This window comes from Thrips palmi, unplaced genomic scaffold (assembly GCF_012932325.1).
Source record: "Thrips palmi isolate BJ-2018 unplaced genomic scaffold, TpBJ-2018v1 HiC_scaffold_8, whole genome shotgun sequence".
Lineage (NCBI taxonomy): Eukaryota > Metazoa > Arthropoda > Insecta > Thysanoptera > Thripidae > Thrips > Thrips palmi.
The window spans coordinates 6,235,672-6,257,844 of NW_023144635.1; the positions used below are offsets into that span (position 1 = coordinate 6,235,672).

The 22,173-nt window shown below is 51.2% G+C and overlaps 3 protein-coding genes across 4 annotated transcripts; 2 read left to right on the top strand and 1 right to left on the bottom strand.

The window, feature by feature from the left end:
* Positions 1-542: 542 nt before the first annotated feature.
* LOC117653997 (vacuolar protein sorting-associated protein 26B-like) lies at positions 543-4,751 on the top strand. Of its 2 annotated transcripts, none has more exons than XM_034400118.1 (7): positions 543-770; positions 1,249-1,395; positions 1,543-1,775; positions 1,867-2,031; positions 2,145-2,251; positions 2,884-3,107; positions 3,181-4,751. In XM_034400118.1, the coding sequence occupies exons 1-7, from the start codon at positions 768-770 to the stop codon at positions 3,460-3,462; spliced, it is 1,161 nt and encodes a 386-aa protein (XP_034256009.1). In that variant the 5' UTR covers positions 543-767; the 3' UTR covers positions 3,463-4,751. The 2 variants fall into 2 exon arrangements, with proteins under 2 accessions (XP_034256009.1, XP_034256010.1); XM_034400119.1 differs by having other exon boundaries at positions 544-770; positions 2,896-3,107.
* Positions 4,752-4,870: 119 nt separating this feature from the next.
* Positions 4,871-6,276, bottom strand: LOC117653999. Its single transcript, XM_034400121.1, has 4 exons — positions 6,119-6,276; positions 5,908-6,008; positions 5,658-5,817; positions 4,871-5,550 (listed from the first exon to the last, which is right to left on the bottom strand). Exons 1-4 carry the CDS (start codon positions 6,180-6,182, stop codon positions 5,183-5,185), a joined length of 693 nt encoding a protein of 230 aa, XP_034256012.1. The 5' UTR covers positions 6,183-6,276; the 3' UTR covers positions 4,871-5,182.
* Positions 6,277-6,357: 81 nt separating this feature from the next.
* LOC117653995 (sister chromatid cohesion protein PDS5 homolog B-A-like) lies at positions 6,358-12,317 on the top strand. The gene is made up of 21 exons (XM_034400113.1): positions 6,358-6,509; positions 6,644-6,844; positions 6,919-7,103; positions 7,172-7,391; positions 7,472-7,740; positions 7,878-8,148; positions 8,225-8,397; positions 8,480-8,626; positions 8,701-8,947; positions 9,040-9,147; positions 9,356-9,460; positions 9,541-9,679; positions 9,850-10,004; positions 10,099-10,230; positions 10,326-10,445; positions 10,507-10,755; positions 10,849-11,098; positions 11,181-11,476; positions 11,580-11,789; positions 11,868-12,022; positions 12,102-12,317. Exons 1-21 carry the CDS (start codon positions 6,486-6,488, stop codon positions 12,160-12,162), a joined length of 3,717 nt encoding a protein of 1,238 aa, XP_034256004.1. The 5' UTR covers positions 6,358-6,485; the 3' UTR covers positions 12,163-12,317.
* The last annotated feature ends 9,856 nt before the right edge of the window (positions 12,318-22,173 follow it).

Genomic DNA, 22,173 nt, shown 5'->3' on the forward strand with positions numbered 1-22,173 from the left:
AAAAAACAAGCTGCATGCTTGATTATCAATCATTGTTATTAGTCATCACCAACACTTCATTGTTGAAATACAATGAATAACAACACTGACAGGACAGGACAAGTGACAGTGAAGTGACAGAACGGCAGCATGCCCGGAAGTTCATATGTGAACGGCACGATCTATTATTAGAACCACATGCATAAATAAATAGATGTACAAAATCTGTAGATGCCGATAGACGATGAAATGCTCTACGACATTTAAATTAACAACATGAGAAAAGGAAAAATATATCCAAATGACTTGTGAGTTGGCTGACGGGAGGCGTTGTCTGCTTGGTCAGCTTATAAAACACAATGACATCTTTGTTATTTTTGAAAGCAGTTTCTGGACAGTGATCTAGATCTTAGGCAAAACATTGTGTTGTGATGAAAGCCTTTGCAGTGTTAATGTCATATTTACTTTCATGCAATCGGTAAACGGAGTCACAGAAATGGAACAATTGGGTTTTTGGGTTTCTAGACCTGGAAGAGTGGGTGTGGTCTCGAAGCACGGCAGAGAAATGACCGCAAATGACCATAGCATGGGCATCAGATAAATCGGCTCGGCATCGGCCGCCTTTAACCCGCACGGTTATCATTTTAGGGTTGTGCCTTTGACATGTCCGAGTGAATATTTCTAGTAGTAGGCATCCATACACGTCACGCATGCCGTTTATGCTGACACAGTTTGTTTGCTTGTCTCTGTTCGTGCTCAGAAAATATCAGTAACTTGCCGCCGACACAATGGTAAGTTAAAGTAAACATTTCACCCGAGGACACTGGTGGTTAAGTCCCAATACAGCTGCATCAACTGTTGTTAATCTGCTTCATCGCTTACATTTGATTTTCTTCTCTGCTTTTAATGGTGATCGTCTTTACGTGTGGTTTCCGTTGGAAGTGTAAATTCCCTTACAACTGTCACGTTAGTTGACGTCGGGCTTAGTGGCCCATGAGCAGCAGTCCTGCCTATCTCATTCATTGGATTCCTCAGCCTCATTTTCAGTAAACCCGTTAGATCACTGGGCTGCTTTTATGATCTTAACTTTTCCATCTTCCATGACAAGTTTCTCATGTCCCTTTTCTTCTCTTTCTTTTGTTTATAAATTTGAAGTATCTTGTGTTTGGCTGTTTCACGCTGATACATTTCAAGTTACTCATATTATCCTTCAGCAAATATTCACCACATTTGTTATGATACTCTTTTAATAACAATTTTTTATTTCAGCAAAGCCTTTTTGGGTTTGGTCAGAGCGCTGATATAGATCTTGTTCTCGATGGTTATGAAAACCGAAAATCGGCTGATATCAAAACTGAGGAAGGCAAAAAGGAACGCCATTTGTTATATTATGATGGTGAAACTGTCTCAGGAAAGGTACGTCATTTTATTTTATGTGTGTTCACTTTTGGAATCACAACAACCTTAATTCTTGTGATATGTAATCATATTGGACCCCCATTATGTAACAGGTTACTTCGTGTCAGTTTTACTTATAACTAGATTTAACTTTCTCTGTTGTAGGTGAATGTTTCTCTTAAAAAACCTGGCAGCAAACTCGAGCATCAAGGTATCAAAATAGAGTTTATTGGTCAAATTGATTTGTTTTATGATCGTGGAAATCATCATGAGTTCACATCACTTGTCAAAGACCTTGCTAGGCCTGGTGAATTGATGCAAAACACTTCTTATAATTTTGAGTTTGCTAATGTGGAGAAACCATTTGAATCATACACTGGTTCAAATGTGAGGCTAAGGTAGACCATTCACTTAGCATTTTGGACACTATTTTACATCATATTTCTTGTATCACAGCTTAATTATTTATTTTTGTTTTTTTAATTACAGATATTTCCTCAGGGTTACCATAGTGCGTAGAATCTCAGACATCGTCAAGGAAGTTGACATTGTAGTGCATACCCTGTCATCCTATCCTGATGCAAATAACAGTATAAAAATGGAAGTTGGCATTGAAGACTGCTTACACATAGAATTTGAGTACAACAAATCCAAGTAAGTTCAAAAATAGTTTGTAATTATTGCAGTGCCCTTCTCTCTGTAATTTTTAAATCTATCGTGTGAATTCTTACAATTGTTTCACTTCTTTTTTTTTTCTTTGTTTGTAGGTATCATTTAAAAGATGTCATTGTGGGGAAAATCTACTTTCTCCTAGTGAGAATCAAAATCAAACACATGGAGATTGCCATTATTAAGAGGGAGACGACAGGTTCAGGTAAGATCATTTGTGGCCAGTACATCAATTTTGAAGCTTGCCATAAATTTTCATGGTGCTCCAAAGTTTCTTTTTCAATTGATTTAACGTGTTTCTTTCTTCTTGTGTAGACATCATTTATTGTGTTGCACAGTGATTCATTGGCCATTAGGGTTCTGGGATTCTTTTGCTATCTATCTTTTGGAGCATGACAGTCAAAGATGCTTTCTCTCTCATCTCTCATCATTTGGTGTTTTATATATTATCCTTTTATCTGAAAGTTGTAGAGATTCAAAACTTTTTGCATGTATGCCTGCTATCTTTGTGGTTTTTGATAGAACTTAATCAGGTATTAAAAGTGCCTGAATTTATATAGTAGAAATGTTAGAATTTTCATGACTCTTAAGAGTTTGCCTTTGCCTCTCTCTTGGCTCTCCTCCCCTTCCCTTTACCACCAAACTTTGGTGCTCTCGGTGGGATTCATCAAGTGCTGTATTCAAATAATTCCCTGGGCACCACTCACACTTATGATCATTTCTACTCTATGGAGAGCATGGCATGTGTAATTCTTGGACCATGCTCTGTGATTGGGGTGGGTGGAGTCAGCAGGGGTAGTGCTTGGTATTTGTATTAAACATGCTGACTGATCTTAGGTGTCTCCATAGGTCCCAACTCATACTTGGAGAATGAAACCATAGCCAAGTATGAAATCATGGATGGAGCGCCTGTTAAGGGAGAGAGTATACCCATTCGTGTCTTTTTGGCCGGCTATGATTTGACACCAACTATGAGAGATATCAACAAGAAATTCTCTGTCAGGTACTACTTGAATCTTGTTTTAATGGATGATGAAGACCGGAGATACTTCAAGCAACAAGTAAGTCAGTTTTAGTTAGTTTGTTTGTTGAAAATTACATCCTCTTCATATCATTTCTAAATGTTTTTCTTAGGAAATCACTCTGTGGCGTAAAGGTGAAAAAGCCCGTAAAGGTGGTGCTGGCAATGCACAATCCCCAACTATGAGTATTCCTTCTCATCTTGTCTGTGCGGACCATCACCGACGGGAACCCACTGTGGAATCTGACGCTGATGCAGCCAACGCTCCAAGTGTTGAAAACATGAAGAGAGAAGTTGATTCACCAGCAGAAATTACAAGTAGTGATTTAGGTGCAGATAGTAACTCAGCTATACAATCGCCTTTAGAGGCTAACCCATCTCCTCTCTCAGACTGAATTTTGAAGCCTCTCTGTCTCCCTGATTCGCCTATTTTATTGTAATTTTTGAACATGTGGAAACAGAAAATTTTACTTCCTAATTTAAACATGTTAAACATTCATTCTTGTTAAAATGACAATTGAATTGGGGCCAGTGTATTCATGGCTGGTCCACTGGTGCTTTAACGAATGTCTTGTCTAATTTTTGTAATAATTTTACATATTTAGTTATGGGGAATGTTACATATTAATGAAATGTAAAATAATATGTAGAATCTCTGGTTCCTATGAACATGAGGCAGAACCAGCTGTGATCCTTACAGTGAAAATTAACTTCTTATCTAAGTTTTGTTTTTCTTAACTGTCCTTTTGGTCCTTGACAATTCCATTTACATCTTCTTTTACATGTTTCATTTTCTTAAGCAGTTTTTACACCTTTTTTATGATCTTGTAACTGTTCATCGTAAACTTATGGCTTAATGTTCAAGTATAATTTAATGTCCTGTATGTTGGAGGGATATCCAAGGATCAGTTAAGAAATTACCTCTAGCCATAATGATGCTCACTCTTTGTGTTACCCTGTTCTGCAGTGTGTTAATAGTGCACTTCAGCAAGTTTTGATCCATGTAAGATTTTACTAATGTCGTTATTGTTTTGTGCCGAATTGTGTTGTTTTTTTTTTTTTGCCTGGTCCTGGTCCAGGGACAAAATGTACTCGATGCATAATTGTTGTTGCTTACTTGAGCAACCATTTGTTATTAGCCTTGTATCTAGTGTTTTAAAAATGTCATCTTTCAACACCTACTCATTTAGTTTAGATATATTTTAAATGAACTTTTGGTGTGCCTTATTTGTGACATTTTTGTAATATGAAGCAAATTTTCTGAGTAAAGCCTTCCTGTAATATATGTACGTAAAATATATCTATAGTTAAATGTATTCCCTAAGCAATACATTCATATTGTATCATTGAATTTGTTGCCGGTTCTATGAGTTATTTTCATACTCAAAGATAAATGTGAGAGATATGTAAGGGAACATCTGGAAAGAGGTCTCTGTGGAAAGTGAAGGCTGATGACTGAATTGTAGTTGACTCTTAACTTTATTTGGTCACCGAAACAAACTTTTTAAATACAACTGTACCAAGAAGCTTTTGACTGACTTGTGCAAGTATTGTCTCAAACATTGAGAACATGTGATTCATTTTGTGCTCAGCACTCAAATCTAGCAGTCCTAGAATATTTCTCTCTCTCTCATGTCCTCATGACTGTTATGTGAAAATAAAATGAAAATGTGGGTGTCCCTTATCAGTTGCATTACACTAAAATGATAACCTGTAATATGAATTTGTGCATCTTGCTTTTTACTTCGTTCCAGTATTAAATTAATTGAAATGTGATAGGAATGTTGCAACAAAGCTGTTTCATCTCATTGATTTGAGTTTATTGGTACATAAAGTTTTACAAAACCTGTCAACCACATGTGTTGGTCAATTAGTAATTTGACTAGAATTGATGAATATTAATTATTACACATGTATGGTCTATCTTAAATTGTAATTCTTTACCTACCCAGTGTGTTAAGTTTGTTCTGTACATACTGTAAATGGTAGATTTACAAAATTTTATGAGCATTATAAAAAGTTTATATTAATAAATACATCTATGAATAAAGTTATACTATTGAATCATATCCATGTGTGATTTCTTTCTGCTGCCCTGCCATAAACTTAGTTGAGCTAACTTTCATCGTCGGATGAGCTGTAATCCAGACCAAGGGGATTTTTTTCTGAAACATCTGCACACCTATGAGGCTCAGTACCTGATGATACGCCACTCTCATTGTTGGCGAAAGATTCTTTCCCAATAATCATCTTCTGTTCAATCGTCCTTTGAGGGCATTGGTTGGTAAAAATTGTTGAGTTAGAAAATAGGAGCATTTCATTGTTGCTCTGACAATGAATGTCTGTTTCTAAGAGTTCTGTTTCAACTTCATCCTCTTGATAAATAGTATCATGCATCAATACAGGAGTTTGAATGGAACTAATTTGACCCAGCCGCAAATCTGCACCTGAGGGGTGCAAAGATAACGCTGACCTGACACATGCTGCAAGAAAAACAACAGATTATCCAGAAGAAACATTAGAAAAATTTTAAGTAGATAAAATGGAAATATTTCAGAGAAAACCAAAATAAATGGAGAATAAGCATTACTTTTCTTTTCATAAGGACGAGGTAACCACGGAGTTGTCTTCAGCCCAGAGTTGAGCTGATGAAGTTTCCTTACAAACGCTTTATATTCAGCCTCTAAACAAGATATATGCTTACGGCACTCATCAATTTTGCGTTCAGTGTAACAAGGCACTTCAGTTTGCTGTTATGAAACACATTTCAAAAAATTAAATTAATATTTAATTAACAGGTTCTTGAATAACTAGTGTTATCAAAGTTCCAGAGAGTATACCTTAAGAAAAAAATCTAATTCATCTTTTATGGAAGGAAGCCAACACGATATTTCTTCTGATGTCTTGAGAGTACTCAGCCTGGGCCTCTTTTCTTTCTTTCCTGCAACACAAATCATACCAAAAATAAATGCAAGTATTCAAGAAAACAGTTGAGAGGTTATTAACAATAGCATTGGTAAAAAAAATTAAATGACAACAGCCTAAGTATACCTTTTGTTTTTTCTAACCAAAGCCTGTTCAATCTACCGAAATTTTTCTCGTAATTTCTTGCCATACTAGAGTGGAAGTCAGAATCGTGCAATTTTGTTGCGAACAGGACGAACTACTTCTGATGTTGATAATCAAAACACCCTCCATCCTTCCTCCCCTTCCCGCCTCTACCCTTCCCCTTCCCCCTTTTCCCTTTCACAAGATTCCCTTCGCTTCCACCTCCGTTTCCGTTCCCGCTTTTTCTCAAGGTTCTAGGCGGCCGTGACTGCGTCTTCACGGCGGGAAACTTTGGTGGGAGTAGTGTTATTTGAGAAGTTTCATTTAGGTTTGGCGAGCATCTTCAAGGGCCCGACGATTCAAGCCCAAAATGGACGATCTCGATGATCTTAAGGTATTTTTTTCCTTCACTGGTGGCTCACTGCTGCTGTCTAGGGGTTAGCGAAGACTCCTGTTGCACTGAGCCAACTGAGCCCAATGCTGTGGGCACAATGTCGGTGTCGTTGTGAGTTTGTGTTGACTTTTCAGAAAAGTCTCGAGCTTCTTCGTTTTTGGAGAAAGAACGCTGACAAGTTAGACAGCACGAAAAGACGCCAAATTGACCTTGTCAAAAGACAACTGGAAGCACTGAGAACAAGGTCTGCCCCTGTCTTTTCTTTAACATGGTCCTATGGTAAATTGCTCGTTGCTGAAATTGATCAAAAGGCTATTAGTGCATCAACACTTCAGGTATGTGATGGCCTTTTACCGACTCTATGGCCGTTGTTTTATAAGGTATAATAATTTTTTCCCTTCATTATTAGATCATCTTGTCTACATTTGTGAAAAGTTTGAGCTTTGGAAACTTACCACAAATCATACATGATCAACAGATACTGTGGCGAAAGCTTCTTAGTAGTGGAAATGTCAAGGGCCTCATTAAAATTGTCCCTGAAGGTGGCAGTTGCTTGTACAAGGCATTTCTCACAAATTGTTTACAAAACATGGGGTGAGTTGTTACATCTGCAAATAGACATCGGTTCTCTTACACCTAATCTCTTTCCATTTGCCTCCTAGGAAATCGGACTTTTGGGTTACAATGACAGAATATGTCATGGCGAGCCGTGATACCTGTCTTCTTGGGCTCATTAATCAGCAGGAGCAACGTGAAACATTATACGAAATTTTAGATATTCTAATGGTCCAACTTGTGATACCATTTTCTGATAAAGCTCAGGATGCAGTTAAATGTTTGTTGAATGCTTGTGGTTATAAGTTAGCTGATTCTATTAGAGAGGTCAGTTACTTGTGTTGGTCTTTATAGAAAAAATAATTTTCAATGCTTTTGTTTCTAAATTATTATTCTTTTTCAAGCAGGTGCTGAACGGAGCTTTAATAAGTGACGCAGCTACATCAAAGCTCTTTGCATCTCATCAGGATGTCTACAAAATTATTTTTGCTTTATTGTTAATTAACAAAGACCTTGTTCTAGGCCTCATAAATAACACTGAATTATGCCTAGACAGTGGTAGGGAGGATCGCTTAGACGGATTGGAATTTTTTTGCAAGTTATTTGGATCTAAAGTACCAGGAATAGAAAAACCATCAGAGTTTTATTCCCACCTCTGGGAAACATTTCTTAACCAGTGAGTTTGAATTATCCTGGACTCAGGTCGACAAACTAGGAAATAAGTTCTTTAAACTAATGAGTATTTTTCTCTTCCCTCCTCCCCCTTCCCCCCCCTTCCCCCCTCTTTCACTCTTCTTTTTTTTTAAATATTAGTTGCAGGAAGACCTCTTTGCTTGAATCCAATGAGCTTCGGATTCTTGCAAAATATACTCCTGATATTTTGTGTCAACCTGGAACCCATGATGCATGGTGTGGCCTCCTCTTTTACCTGTTCCAATTCTCATTACCAAAAAAATGTGAATTACATTTGGTGTCAGGAATCACAACTGCTGTCAGAGGCGATTTGTCATTCCTCCTAAAATCAGGACCAAAGTCACTGCCACAGCTCATAATTAATTTTTTAGATCCAAAGAGTGATTATGTGGTGTGTATGGTCTTTCAATCTATCTTTAAAACATAAATGTAAATCTAGTTGATGGTTTTTGTAAAATTTGTTTCAGCTCTCTGATGATGCTCAACAACGTTTAATAAAGGATCTGAGTGACATGTACACTGATGCTGCAAAAACTGGCATAATGGATATGAGTTTGCTCGATTTTCATGAAACTTCTTCCTGGCTCCTTTCTTGTTTACTAAGCACTTGTAGTACCTTGTCTCCACGCAATCAAAGATGGTACAGTTCTTTTCATCATGTAAAATCTGATAGCCTACTAGCACCCAATATGAGTTGAAATTAATTTTTTTCATTTTTGAAGGTGTATGCTTCGTAAACTTTTTGTGAAAAAGTTAGTGCCCTATGACATGGCTGAAGAACAGAGGATGAAAATGTTTCTCTACTTATGGATAAATACTGATTTAGAAGAGTGGAGCATCCTTCATGAACTATTCCTAAAGACCAGAAGGTTTGTATTCATTTGATTTTTAAATTGGTAATAAGTCGCTACGACTTTCATGATAATACTTCATGGTCCATCAGGACCCGCGAATTGGTTTATACTATTTTGCAATGCATAAGCCATAAGGATAAAGCTCAGGCTAGTCAAAGGTTGTCAGAGTGCGTATCACAACTGAGTCCCATGCTCATTTCTAAAAGTACTGTTGATGCCTATTTATTTCTGATGGAAGAATTTTTTCCTGTATTGGCAAACATTCCTGAAACACAGAAGCTGCTTCGGCAGCTTGTGTTTTGCAATAATTCTGCCAGTGTTAACTTTAAAATTACTGTAAGTATTTTTCAACTCTGTAGAGTGTACTTCCAATAATGTATTATATTCAATTTTTTCATTTCTCTACTTCTTGTTTATTTTTTGTTCAGACACGAATAAAGACACTTTTTCTTACTAGAAATAATATTGACAAAGAAGTTCTTGATGGACTACTGTTTTATTTGTGTGAAATTACTTTTGATAATTCATCCATGAAGGTAAGCTATATTCTCACAAGAGTGTTTCCAGGTTCAGTTTGCAACCCTCAAGATAATTTTGTCATGTTAAGCTTGGGCTGCTTACTCAAGACTACTGTCTCATTTCTCTTGGCTATTGGCTTGTTTATATCTACCATGTAGCTTTCTTTCATTTCCTGTTATTCCTCTTACTGCAAATGTAGTTTAATCAATGCCATGATGTTTTCAGCATCTAATGGAGTTGGTGGATTCATGTGTTATGGGGGATGCAGTTTCTTCAGCTATGGGGGAAAATCGCCTCCATGTAGCCCGGACCTCTCTACGCCTTCTAAATGTAAATTTATCTAGAAGTCTAGTCTTACTTTTTAAAAGGTTTCTAACTTCATCTTGCATTAAATCATATTCTGTTTTCAGGAGGCACTATTTATGGAGCCTAAAATGGGTCTTAATGATGACGTTTTGAACTTGATCCATAAGTGGTCCAAGTTATTAAATGGTAGTCTCAGTAAGCTTGCTTTGCGCACTTTGACTTCTTTGTCTCCTTTCCCCTTGGGTGAGCATGCTTAGTGTTAGTGCTGATAAAATGACTCCAAATACAGATAGACATTTTTGACTAGAACTAGAAAATGGTTTGGAGGTGGTGCTATCCAAAATTTCTACACAGTTCAAATATGCCATGTTTATTTGAAATGTCTAACTGTTTTGTTATTTTTAATTATTTAGGTACTTGGAATAATGAGTACTTACGAGAGAATATGATACCTGTATGGTTTCACATCATTCGTTCTGGATCTAGAGGTCAAGTGAAGATGGCAATCAGATGTGTAGCCAGCCACTCATCCACTACACGAGATGAAGATTTAACCCATGTTTTCAAAGTAAGCGCCCTATCATTTAGTACAATGTAATTTAATTTCCTTTGTTACTGCTTTCTTTTAAAACATTTTTTTTTCTTTCCGTTTGTCTTTTTAGATAATATCGAACAATCTGGACAACCCAGATGACAATGAAGCATTTGAACGGGGTGTGTCTGCTCTTGGACATTTTGCACCTGTTTGCCCTTCTGCGTTGAAGCGTAATGTCGAAGACTATTGTACGTCTGTGGTAAGCTGTCGGAATGAAAAATTATTTTCCCTCTTTGATTTATTGTTTTTGTTTCTTTGTCACACCATGTTTCTTTTGCCCCTCCCCCATTTCAGCTGCTGACAGATGTAATTAAACAGGGTGAACAAGCATCATGTTCAGATTCAAATGATTCAACTTTCTCTAATAACACATGGGTTGATTGGAAAGAACTTCCTTTCCATGTATCTATAAAGGTAAGTTAAAAATTTGTCACCATGCATTTTTTTACATTTCTGCAATATCTGTTAATTGCAGGTGCAAGCTCTGCGCTCCATTGGAAGGTGCGTACGATATTGTGGCACAATGAGAAGCTGTACAGAGGTACTAGAAGCTTTTGCTGAAATTCTGTCCGATTCGGGCAATGGCATGTGTCACTTGAGGGAAGTAGATAGAGATCGACTGCGGTGCGAAGCTGCAACTGCTGTCCTGAACGTTTTTGAAACTGCTCAATTTCATTCAAAGATATCCAAACAGTTGCTGCTCTTACTTTCCAATGTGATAACAGTAAGTTAAAAAGATTCTCTCTTTTCTGAAATCTACTCTTTAATTTTCTAGGGTGTATAAGATTTTTGAAAATTTTGAATCATATGTTTCTAGGATCCTCGCATTGAAGTTCAACGTATATTTGCCGAAAAATTAGTGCAAGGATTGTGTTTGTACAAAATAAGGTCATGCAAGATTGGTCGCCGCAGAGGCAAACTTCCACCTTGTATGTTAGGCCTTCTGGCCCTTCTTGGGTCTAATGTGTGGATGGAAACAGCAGAAAGTGAAGCAATGGCACAAGCTTTGCTGAAAGAAGTATGCGTTTCAAGATATATTGCTTTTGTTAAAGTTCATCCATTTTCAAGTAAGTTTTGATTTTCTTCTTGAATTACTGTGAGAAAGTTTTCCAGCAAAAATATTTTGTCATCAGTGATTTTTTGTTGCAGTGAGCAAATTCTATGGAAAATACCCCCATCTGGTCATTGAGTTAATTTTTGTTGCTGCTGCACCAATTATTGCTGAGCACAGTCTGTTTCAATCATCCTGGTCATTAGCTACTGAATCTGTTTTTAAAGAGAATGTGGATTTAGCTTTAGAGGTATCCAAATGTTTTGATTTTGTCCGAAGAATGGTTTGTCATCCAGAAACATATGGTGGACAAGTTTCAAATGTGTACTTACAGAAAGTGTGTGATAATGCTAAACAAAGTTTACTTAACACTGTGGAACCAACCTTGAGAAAGGTGATCTTCTGCTCCAAAGTGCCCAAATGTAGAATTATGATCATGCCCATATTACACCAAAAGGTCCACAATTTTCATTTGTGATGCTGTTCTTAATTTCCAGATATACAGTATTGTGTTTGAGCTTCTTGACGTTTCTCTGAAGTTGTATGCGCCTGCAGTGGCTGAACCTGTTACACCTCAAGTAGTATTGCCTCGGCCGTTTTACTCTGAAGTGCCTTATGAGACAATGGGTGACTATGTGCCTCATTTATCTGAAGCTGATTTTGCTGAAATTTTAAAATACTTACGGGTTTCCTCCAAAAAGAGAAAGGTATGAAGAATGTTTAAGCAAAGTTGTTTGGTAGGTGTTGATTGTCTCATTTATTCAATGTTCCTTTGCACTCAATAGTTTGTTGCTGAGGAGGACATTCCAGAAGAAAAAGAAGCAGATTTTGATGAGTCAGAATATTCTGCCCAAGCGGATGATTCATCCTTAAACTTGAGCCCTGAACAGAGTTTTGAAGCCCGATCTCCAGAAGTAACCACAGGTTTTCCAAATTTTGGGTAAGGTCATGTTGCTGTTTATACCTATTTCCTTGGGGCATTATAGTTCTTATTTACTGTCTCTCTTTCTCTATTTCAGAGAATCTGCAATACACTCCACTCCATTAGAGACTCCTCCTAGAAGACGGCGGCGGCTGTAGCATCCTGTTCTCTCTTTCCAAAATGGACATCGTTGATCCTCGGAACTCGGCCGGTGAAGTGAACCGTGTCAAGTCGGATTTCAGCTGGTTCCGCGATGTTTGTTGCTTGTAATGGAACCTGATCTGAAAGCTTAATAAACCAATCACCTAATGCATGACTGTGTTTGTTTTCCAAGGCCCATTCGCTACATTGCCCAGGGAGCACATTGTGCGCTTGGATCTGGTCTGTGAGCTTAGAGGGAAGTCCACTGGGGTGATTGCAGGTGCCAGCGGGTCGGGGCGGGGGAAGGGCCCGTCTGCCCGGTGGGGCGGAGCTGGGCGGAGCGCGACGGGACCGAGTGCAGAGTGCCCCGCCCCCAGCCCGCCCCCCTCGCCGGCCCGCTGGCACTCGGGCAGCATGGAGCCGGCAGGGGCGGCAGGAGGGAACCGGGTGCGGTGCAGTGCGGCAGGCAGACGGTGCAGCGCCGCCGTGCACGCAGCAGTGCCGCCGCCGTAGCACGTTGCGCCCGTCAGGCCGTCGCGCGCGGACTCCACACTCGACTGGCCGAGACGCCGAGACGAGGCGGCAGCAGTGCGGCAGTACGACGCCATGCCTTGGCCATGCCGTGACGAGCACGACGCGTGACCGGCATGGACCCCATGGACGTGGACGTGAGCAGGACCACCCCGACGGCGGGCTTGCCGACGGTCAGGAGCGGCGGGGTCGTTCTCCTCGCCCTGGCCATTTTGTGTTCGGCGTTGCTTCCCCCAGGTGAGTGCGCAGGCTCTGTCTGAGGCCTCTCTCTGGCCACCCCTTGCATACGTCCTTGTTCTGGCGTGTCCTGGAGGGACCGGGTACGCCCCCCGTTTTTCCGATCTTCTCCAGCTGCTTGCCGCTCTACATTGTGCCCGGGCTCGTTTGCCGTTTTTGAAAATTGGGAACGGAAGCGCTTGCATTGGAGCTTTTCCTTGTCTTTCTTGTCCTCTTCCATGAAGTGGTTCGCGGTGGTCCGTGCGGCGTCCTCCGAACACTGGTCGCCACCCCGCGACGCCAAGGGTCGTGGACCCGGGGGGATGGTGGGGGGTGGGCCTCGGCGGGGCCACTGCCCCTCCGCGTCGTACCGTGATTTATCGCTTGGCGCCAGCGCCACTTGACTCGCCGGCAGAGTGATTCCGAACCGCGGTGTCGTCGCCCTGTCCCCCTCGCACTCCTATGGAACGCCCCACAGGTGCGAGAGAGACAGCAGCGAGAGACCCAGCACACCGCCAGGCTTCTAGACCGCGCGAAGTCACTCAGCGCCGCGTCTTTTTGACGGCCCCGTCAAACGTTGCTCGGCGAATCATCCTACGCGCCTCGCCGTCCTCTCTGGCTGCCTACCGCAGGGCGCGCAGGGCCTTGCAGTGCTCGGTCTGCCCGCCGAGCCGTCCGTCAAAGAGCTGCACAGACTGCTGAGCCGCGCCGCGCTCGGCCGGCAGGCCAGCAGATTCATTAACTCGCCGGATGCGAGACTAAATGATTTGTACAGCAGTGCGGGATGAGCGCCACGGGCCGGTAGACCGCAGCAGCCATGGTGGAGCGCGGAGCGCAGGCAAGTGCGAGAGAGACGGAGCGAGGCCTGCGGGCCGCGGGCGGGAGAGGGACTTCCCCGGCGGGACATGCTGCCGACAGGGAGACAGGTACAGCCGCGCGCCAGAGGGTACCAGAGGGTCGGCACTTGCCGCTTTCGACGAGACATTGAAACAGCGGATGAAAGTGTTGCTGCGCGATGAATGGGCCGGCCGTCGTGCACGTGCACGCGCCGGCCTCTCCAAGGGACTCTCCAAGGGCTGCTGCTGTTGACTCTGGGCCCGTGACCAGGACAGGTCTCGGCAGTCTCGGCCCTCGGCGCGGGATGCGCTCGGCGGTCGTGTCACGTCCCCCGAGTGTTTGGAAGGAAAACACAGACCCCTCCCCCATTTCCCTCCCCGGCCGGCGAGGCGAGCCTTGGCTAAGGCTGGCGGGGACCCGACGCAGCGAGGCAGCGCGAGGCAGCGCAGGGCGTGCCTTCCGCGGTCCCGCGAGGCCGCCGGGGTGAGGGCGGCACTGTCTCTAGTGAGTCATTGGCCCATTGGCCGCTCCAGACGCGCTAGCGGAGCTCTGCCTGTTTTAGACGGGATTACGCCCTGGCAACGGTGCTCTCGCCGCGCGAGGGCAAGCAGCGCGAAGTCGGCTGATTTGCAGCAACAAAGTGGTGCGGGGCGGAGCGGCGGAGCGGCGTAACTTGAGGCCTCGCCGCGGCGGGCCTCCGCGGTCCGCGCCTCCAACGCCAGGCCAGATTCCCCGCCGTCTGTTCGCGTCTGCCGTCATGTCTCGGCGCAATGTTCCGCACCCGTGCCGCGGTGCCTGGCGAACGCCAGCCTGCTGCCACTTGCACCGTGCATGCAGCGCTGGGGAAGGCGCTCGAGTTGAACTGGATCAGCGCGTTCACCGGGGGCCCCGCCCGGCCCCCCCCCGCAGCGCGCTGTCGGCTCGGCGCGGCCAGCGCGATCGCTCAAACCTCGCGGTTCGTGAAATGCCGCCGGACGGCGCCGTGATGCTGCAGACCGCCCCGCGCCGCCCTGTCGCGTAATAACAGCATGCCGCCAAGAGCGAGCTCAGCAAACGCCGAAACGGTTTCTGCGTGGCGGCAGTCGGTAGCCGAGGACCAAGCACGGTGGCGTCCGAGGCCCCCAATAAGGCGTCGGCGTCCGGGTTGCGGCCGTGGCGGCGGCCGAGCTGCGCGATGACGGCCCCCACGACGGCGACGTGGATAAATGTTGCGCTTTGATTGGCCGGGCCGCACCCGCCATACGCCACACCTTGCAGGGGGCGGGCCTGGCGGCTCATTCCGAACAGGGACCTCCTCGCTCTGTCTCTCTCGCACTCGCGGTTCGAGAGCGGCCTGCTGCAGCATGGTGCCCGGGCCGGCCGATAATCAATTTGGCCGCCGGGGGCTTGATGAGCGCGCCGGGCCGGGAGTGGCAGCACGGGCTGCCGTGGCGTGGCGGCGTGGCCGGCCGGAGAGTCCTTAGCTTGCCGGAGTCCCTCCGCGGGGCAGACGCGCCAACGCGCCCGGACTGGCGCGGGGCTCTGTGTGCGTGTGTGTCGCATGGACTATTGACTCAGGCGATGCGGCGATGCCATGGCGATGCGGCGATGCGGGGTGGACAGGGACAGGAAGGGCTAACTGGAAACCCAAACGCACGGCGCACGGTCCGAATGGCTCGACGCCGCCAGTCCGTCGCGTTCAGACGGACGCTCTCCGGGGGGCGGGGCGACACGACGCCGCACCGAAGGGCCGAAGGATGCACTGATGCACTCCACTCCGCGGGGACGGTAATTTATAGTGGGGGAGACGATTAATGTTCGGAAGCGAGACTCGTGACTGAGCTCGTGACCGAGCCGCCGAGCGCGCGCGTGCTTTGCCTTTGTCTTCCCGTCGGCGCGTCGGCCCGTCGGCTGCAGACCGGGCCGCCCAAAGGTGCTCCAGCCTTCGGCCCTTCCGCGATGACGGCGATGGCCGATTAGCGACACCGTGTTTGTGGCTGGTCGGCCGGCCCTACACTACAAGCTCGGGGACGCGGCCCCATTTGTAGCCGCCGATGCACCAGCCTCGCGGCCCCCTTCGGCTTTCTGAGACGACGCCCCGCGGGGCCCGCCGCTCTGTCTCCCTCGCACCCCCCGGGACGCCCCGTGAGTGCGAGAGAGATAGAGCGGCGACAGCACTGTTCGGAATCAGCCTGGGCCTGAATAACAAGCCGGTGCGTAGCGAGGAAGCCGTCGACGGGGGAACGGCGCCGTCCACTCGCCTCGGGTTCGCCAGCACCTGTTGCGGTAGCGCCGCGGGCCATGCAGGGCCTGCACTGTCCGGGGTGGTGACGGGCCGTCGACAGGGGGCGTGGCGGCCGCGAGTTATTTATCGCGTCCACAAATCAGTCAATGGGGGCAGGCGGCAGGCTCGACAGGCCGGGCGGGCATCGGCAACGCGGCCCTCCTCCTCCGTGGCTCTCGTTCCCGAAATGATGCCTCGCCTCGTCCAAGAGCCGTGGATTTACGGCTTTCATATCGCGTTTCACACGGCCGGTGTAAAGCCAGGCGCCGCCGCGCCGCCACCGCGAGGCGGGCTGAATGGCCGCTAAAAGCCGAAGACGCCCCGCCGAGCCGCGACGCGCCGCGACGCCGTGGTGTTGTGTTTGGAGGTCGTAACTGTGTGTTTCTGTTTCAGGAGCGGCCGGCCCCGTGGCCCCCTCGCCTGGGGGAGGCGGGGGAGTGGCCGTCCCGTCGTGCCGCCCCCGGGCCGCCCCCGCGCACGGCTGGACGCGGCATCTGCCGCGCGGCGCTGGGGGCCGGGCCGCGCTGGCCAAGTCGGGATGTGAGCCCGGGTACCGCCTGCAGGGGGCGGCGCTGGCGGCCTGCTCCGCGGGCCAGTGGAGCCACCCGCCGCCCGTGTGCAGGCCGACGCGGGGGCTCGGTGAGTACGCGGCTAGGTACGCGGCGACGCGCCAGGAGGGCTCCCCTCAAGTACCTGCGCCGCTAGGGCCGCTAGGGCCGCCCGTTTTGGATCCTATTTCCGGAAGCGCCGCGCCACCGTTTGTCAGTGGTCGGAGAGGGCGTGCTCGGCGCCGTGCCGCCCATTCGGATTACCGCCCCGACGGCCCGTCGACGGCGACCCCGGACCGGGGGGCCGTCCTGGACCACGCCAAGGGGGCGCTATTCTGGTACGCGCGACTTGGCACTGCGGAAACAAACCGGCAAAGTGAAGCTGTCGGACGCACTTCTTTGGCAGCCCGTTAAACCGAGTGCAGAACAAGTGCGGCCTCGGTGACGTCACTGGCCGTCGGCTCGTCGGGGGCCGCTGTGGGGCCCTCTTGCTTCTTTTTCAAGGCAGCCCTGCACTCCAGCACGGGCCATGTGTTTGCGTTGGTCATCGCGATCGCGAGGGAGTCTGGCTGGTAGCGAGAGTGGCTGCGTTGCCCGCCAGTCAGGGGCCGCGCTGCGGATGGCTCGCCGGATGCCGCTCACCTACCTAGGCCCTGGCCGCGGAACGCACGCCGTCGGGCCGTTTTAAAAATACCCGCCGCGTGGCGGTAGTGCGGCGTGTCGCCTCGTCGGCCGGCGCACCGCGGGGCTGAGCGGGGCGCATCGTGCATCGCCATAACGGCAGGCCGCGCGGACGCGGTCGACGCGGACATGACGGAGCCGCAGAGGGCGTCCAAATAATTAGAGCGGCCTGGCTGGAGCTCGGCGTGGCTCGGCGTCGGCGCGGATCAAAGCGTGTTTGTTCGGCGCCTCGCGCTGACGGCGCTGCATTGCGCCGCGGCGTGACTCGCGGTGCCTCGCCGGCCTCGCCGCGATCCTCGACCAGAGTGCTCCGCTCCACAATGGGTGCATTACGGGACGGCAACCTGCATGTCCACCTGCTGACGGGACGCGGCGGCCGCCTCTCTCTCTCTCGCACTCGAGCGGCGTGCCGTCGGGTGTGCGAGAGGGACGGAGCGACCAAATCTGTTGGCAGTGAGCCTGCTGCGACTTAATCGCCGGCGTCAGTGAGACGGCCTGCGGCCCGCGCACTCCATCTGGCCACGTTCGATGCTCAGCCGCGTTTTTATCGGCCGGCCCGGCCGTTTGGCGCTGCATGTCCTGCAACGGCGAGACATTTACGAGCGGCCAGCACACTGCTTTCGTCGCTCTGTCTCTCTCGCACTCATGGGCCGTCCCGTAGGGTGCGAGAGAGAGAGAGAGCGCTCCGTGGCCCCGCGGGGCGCCTCGTCCCTTCCGTCAGGCCCCAGTGCGTGCTGCGCTGCGGCGGGCTCTCGGGTGGCAGCACGGTAGCGGCGGTAGCGCACTAAGCGCCCCGCCGGGCCGACGCGGCCGACGCGGCCGACGCCTACACCGTGACCCCTGCGGTGCCCTGCGGTGCCCTGCGGCCACGCCGTGCACGTGCCTCCGGGCCTTGATCAGCTCGGACTCCACCCTGCCTCACCCGCAGGGTTTGCGTTCGCTTCCACACTGCGAGTCTGCGAGGCAGGCAAAGGGCAAGCGCTGCTGCGCTGCCGGTCTGGCGTGACAATGTTGCATTGATACTCGGGGAGGTGCTGGAGGTGTTGGCCAGTGTTGGCGTCCCCTCCCCCTCCCCTCCCCCCCACTGCGTCATGCTTGAGGACTGCGTCGAAGGCGAGTGCGCCGGCCGGGCTCCGGGCGTACACCACAAAACGACTGCAAGTGCGGCGACGCAGCGACACCGGCCCTGCTGGCTGCTGTCCCCCAGGCCCCAACCTTAACCTTGCCGGCCGTGCGTCTGTCTGTCTGTCTGTCCGTCTGTCCGCCGAGGGCCTTCCTCCGCCGGGACGCACTCCACCGTGGCCCTTAGAGTCGGCCCGCGCCACACTCCATTGAATCATGTTGATGTTGATTGGCTTGTGTCGCTGCTCGCGCCCTGTCCGAGGCACCCCGCCACGCCCCGCCACGCCCCGCCACGCCGCGGCGACACTCGCAAAGGAGCAGTTCCTGGAAGGCAGCACGACGACGCGAGCGGGCAACGCGACGGGGAAGGCGACGCGCGGCCTCGCAGCATGCACGCGACGTGGCTGGACCCGCCGCTTTCAAGGCTTTCAATCCTTTGAATCGAGCCTGTAGAGGAACGGTGCCCCCTAGGGAAGACAACTTCAGAAAAAAATGTGCGCTCCGAAATTTTAGAGATTTCGGATATTTTATGAGGCTAGCACTCCTTAACTCTTTGCGGTAAAGGCGTTTCCGCGGCGGAGTGCGAAAGAGTAGTGCCCTAAGAGTACCAGGGCGGTGCGGGTCGCTTTCACGACTGCTAGATTGGACGCAGTGGTCGCTCAAAGTCAGCAAAAGAAACTGCTTTCACAGAGTCGCTGGGCGTCAGCCCGGTGGGCAGCCCGTCCCGTCGAGCAGCGGTGTCGTGCGGCGTTGCCTACCCTCCGCGCTGCAGGCGCTAGCGGCGCAGCCCGACCGGCCTGGCAGACCGACAGGCCAGCAGGCCGGCACCCAGACGGACTTTTGCATGTTCTCCGGAAGCTGCGCCGCCACGCCGCGGACCCGCCCCGCCCCGCCCCGCCCCGCCCCGCCCCGCCCCGCCCCGCCCCCTGGGGAGTGCCGTGTGCAGGCCAGCCCGGCAGGCAGGCCCGCCAGGTTGCACGTGTTTGCACGCCTCTGCAAAATGACCACGACGAGTGTGTGAATATAACTTACGCCTCTCTGCCCCACCCCTCGCTGTCCGCTGCTCGATTCGATCCGTTTCGTTCCGCGGCCGAACGACTGCGGAACGACTGTGGAACGACTTCGGCGCGCGCGTTCCGAGCGTTTCGAGCTGGGAGCGCGCGGCGCGGCGTGGCGGCCCGCGGAGCCAGCCCACCCAAACCGCGAGTGATAATGAAGGGACCACCGCGGGGACCACGGCGGTCTTGGCGTTGTTGTCGTCCACGCAGCACCGCGGCGACCGAGGCACAAAAACAAACGTGCGTGCGACGCAGTGCGACGCCGATGTGTTGACGTCGATCGAGAGCCTTATTCGTTCCGCGCCCAAATCCATCCGCGCCGCGCCGTCTGTCACCTGGCAGGTCTGGCCGGGCCGAGCTGTGCGCGTCCAGGTCAGGTCAGCGGGTCAGCGTCTGCGTGCTTGATGGATGGCTCAGCCACGGCGGGCACCTAATGCTCCCCCTTCCCCCTTCCCCCGCCGGATCGTGTCCGATCGGGCCGGGAGCAGGCCGGCCGCAGCCTTCGATATTAATCGAATCATCGCCTCATCTGCATCGCGATGGCCTGCTGGCTCCGCTGGCGCGCGGGGCGAGGGCGAGACACACTGTGCGTGCGCGCGTAGTGTCCAATTCATGGCTAGCTCCAACTCGACCGGGCCGAGGGCCGGGCTGTGTCATGGCTGTGTCGGACAGGCCGCCTAGCTCGGACACGTGTTAGGGCAGGGCCCCGGCAGTCCTGGCCGGCCCGGCGGTTGCGCAGCGCGCGCAGCGCCCTGCCCTAACCCTGCCCCTGCCCTAACCCTGGCCGCCACACCGCCGCACCGCGGCCGATGGGGCCGCTCCGATGTGACCGGTTGGTCCCCGCGCGCCTTACATGGCCGGCCGATCCTGGATCCCGGATCGTGGTCTGCATTGCTCGTCCCCTTCGGCGGGCCGGGCCGGGCCGGGCCTCTGGGCCCGAGGCAGCGGGCAGCGCGACGCGGGGCGGGGCAGCGCGCCGGAAAGTCGTGTGTCCCGGGTGTGTTATTGTTGTCCTGAAAACGGTAACACGCTTTCCTGCGTCTCGCATGGGCACACCGCCTGCCCCGCGTGGAGCCCCCCCCCCCTTTTCCCCCTGTGCTTTTAATAGGTTGACGGAACAGCCATAAAGCAAAGAGGAGTCGTGCCGTTTGCGGCGCGCGGCGGAGTGCGCGCGTGGGGGAGATGCCGCCGCGCGCGGGCCACGGGTTCGAATCCCGGCGGCGCTGACAGTTTTGTTCCTCTATTTCGGGTGGCGCCTCTCGAGAAGGAAGGGCGAATTGGGAAAGGGGCGGGGGCGGGGCGGGGCGGGGCGTGCCCGATCGACGTTTCCATGAAGTGTCTTCGCCTCGTTCTCGGCCTGGCCCCTGAGGCCGCTCTATATTTACTCTGAATGCACCGTGCTTGTTGCAGGGACGGACGCGGCGGACGCGGCGCTGCAGGACGCGGCCCGCAATGACGAGCCCAACAGGTGAGGGACATCAAGCACTGCGCCGACCACGCCGACCACGCCGCCCGCCATAAGGCCCACGCCTTGCTCTAATTATGTTATTTTTATTGGGCCCGCCATAACAGTGACCCTCTCTTTTTCTCTCGGAGGAAGTGCAGAAAGGGGAAAGGGGGGGGGCTGCCCCGGCCACTCCGTGCAGCGCATTCGGCCGCGCGGCGTATGGCAAGGCGGCAAGGCGGCGGGGCGTGGACGAATTGGCTGGCGACGACGTCTGGCATCGCGTTTACGAGCAATCATAATCTCATTATTGGCACTCTGGCGGCGCGTCGCGGTCCGTGGCGGCGCGTTGGGTTGGCGGGTTGCGGGTTCGCGGGGCAACGACGCCGTCGACGCAGCATGCACAGCATGCGCAGCATGCATTCAATCTTCAAAGGCCCAGCCACCCGCGGGCGGCAATTGGCCGACACGACACGCCGCGCTGTTGTCACTGACCCGGCTGCAGCGCGGCCCGAGTGGGGCGGCGGGGCGGCCCCACTGCAAACACCGCGCAGAGGGGGCCGCACTTGACGCACTCGACGTTCTTTTGCAGTCTCCGCGAACAGCTGGACTCGCCGGCCGATGACTCGGCGCCGACGTCCCCGCGCCCCAAGAAGAGGAAGGGCGGCAAGAAGAAGAAGAAGCAGCAGGAAGAGGACGCCCGGCCGCCCCGCGCCCCGCCGCGCCGGAAGGGGGGAGGGGGCAAGGGTGGCGGCAAGGGCGGCGCCAACAAGAAGAAGGGCAAGCAGAAGCACGGTGAGCTGTCCGGTGGTCGGGCCTGCACCGCGAGTGCTGCCCGGTAGCCAGCGTATCGCGGTGCGGCATCGCCACGTCAATCATGCCCTTGGTGTGCAGGCCGCCAGCGCGCCGCGCACCTGGACTCGTCTTCCTCCGCCACCATCGGCGGCGGCGTCTTCGCGGAGGACGCGGCCGACCACGCGGCCGAGCAGTCCTCGCTGGTGCCAAGGGCCGCGGTGCGGGAGCAGGACGCCGACCTCAGCTGCCTGGTGGGCCTCGGCGGCCACGCCGCCTCCACCGGCGGCTTCCTGCGCGCGCCGGACCTGCCCCGCGCCAACGTCCTCAAGTACACGAAGTGAGTACACGTACCGCGTGCTGCGCCTCACTGCCGCGCCGCTTCCCGGACCCGCGGCCCTTCCGCGAAGGCCTCGGCGTGCCGGCCGGCCGACGGCCCGTCGTCGTCGTTAGCGGTATCATAATACGATGTGAACGCAGAACGCGATAGCCAAAGCAGCGAGCGGCGCCACGCCTTGACTCAGCAGTGCGTGTAC

What these genes read in the sequence shown, in the direction of transcription:
- LOC117653999 (XM_034400121.1), bottom strand. Translation starts at nt 6,182, where the DNA reads ATGGCAAGAAATTACGAGAAAAATTTCGGTAGATTGAACAGGCTTTGG. An exon ending in TTGGTTAGAAAAAACAAAAG is followed by an intron (nt 6,009 to 6,118) that starts GTATACTTAGGC and finishes TTTGTGTTGCAG; the next exon opens with GAAAGAAAGAAAAGAGGCCC. An exon ending in TCGTCCTTATGAAAAGAAAA is followed by an intron (nt 5,551 to 5,657) that starts GTAATGCTTATT and finishes TTTTTCTTGCAG; the next exon opens with CATGTGTCAGGTCAGCGTTA.
- LOC117653995 (XM_034400113.1), top strand. Translation starts at nt 6,486, where the DNA reads ATGGACGATCTCGATGATCTTAAG. An exon ending in ATCCAAAGAGTGATTATGTG is followed by an intron (nt 8,149 to 8,224) that starts GTGTGTATGGTC and finishes AATTTGTTTCAG; the next exon opens with CTCTCTGATGATGCTCAACA. An exon ending in TTGATAATTCATCCATGAAG is followed by an intron (nt 9,148 to 9,355) that starts GTAAGCTATATT and finishes TGATGTTTTCAG; the next exon opens with CATCTAATGGAGTTGGTGGA.
- LOC117653997 (XM_034400118.1), top strand. An exon ending in GTGAAACTGTCTCAGGAAAG is followed by an intron (nt 1,396 to 1,542) that starts GTACGTCATTTT and finishes TCTCTGTTGTAG; the next exon opens with GTGAATGTTTCTCTTAAAAA. An exon ending in TTTGAGTACAACAAATCCAA is followed by an intron (nt 2,032 to 2,144) that starts GTAAGTTCAAAA and finishes CTTTGTTTGTAG; the next exon opens with GTATCATTTAAAAGATGTCA.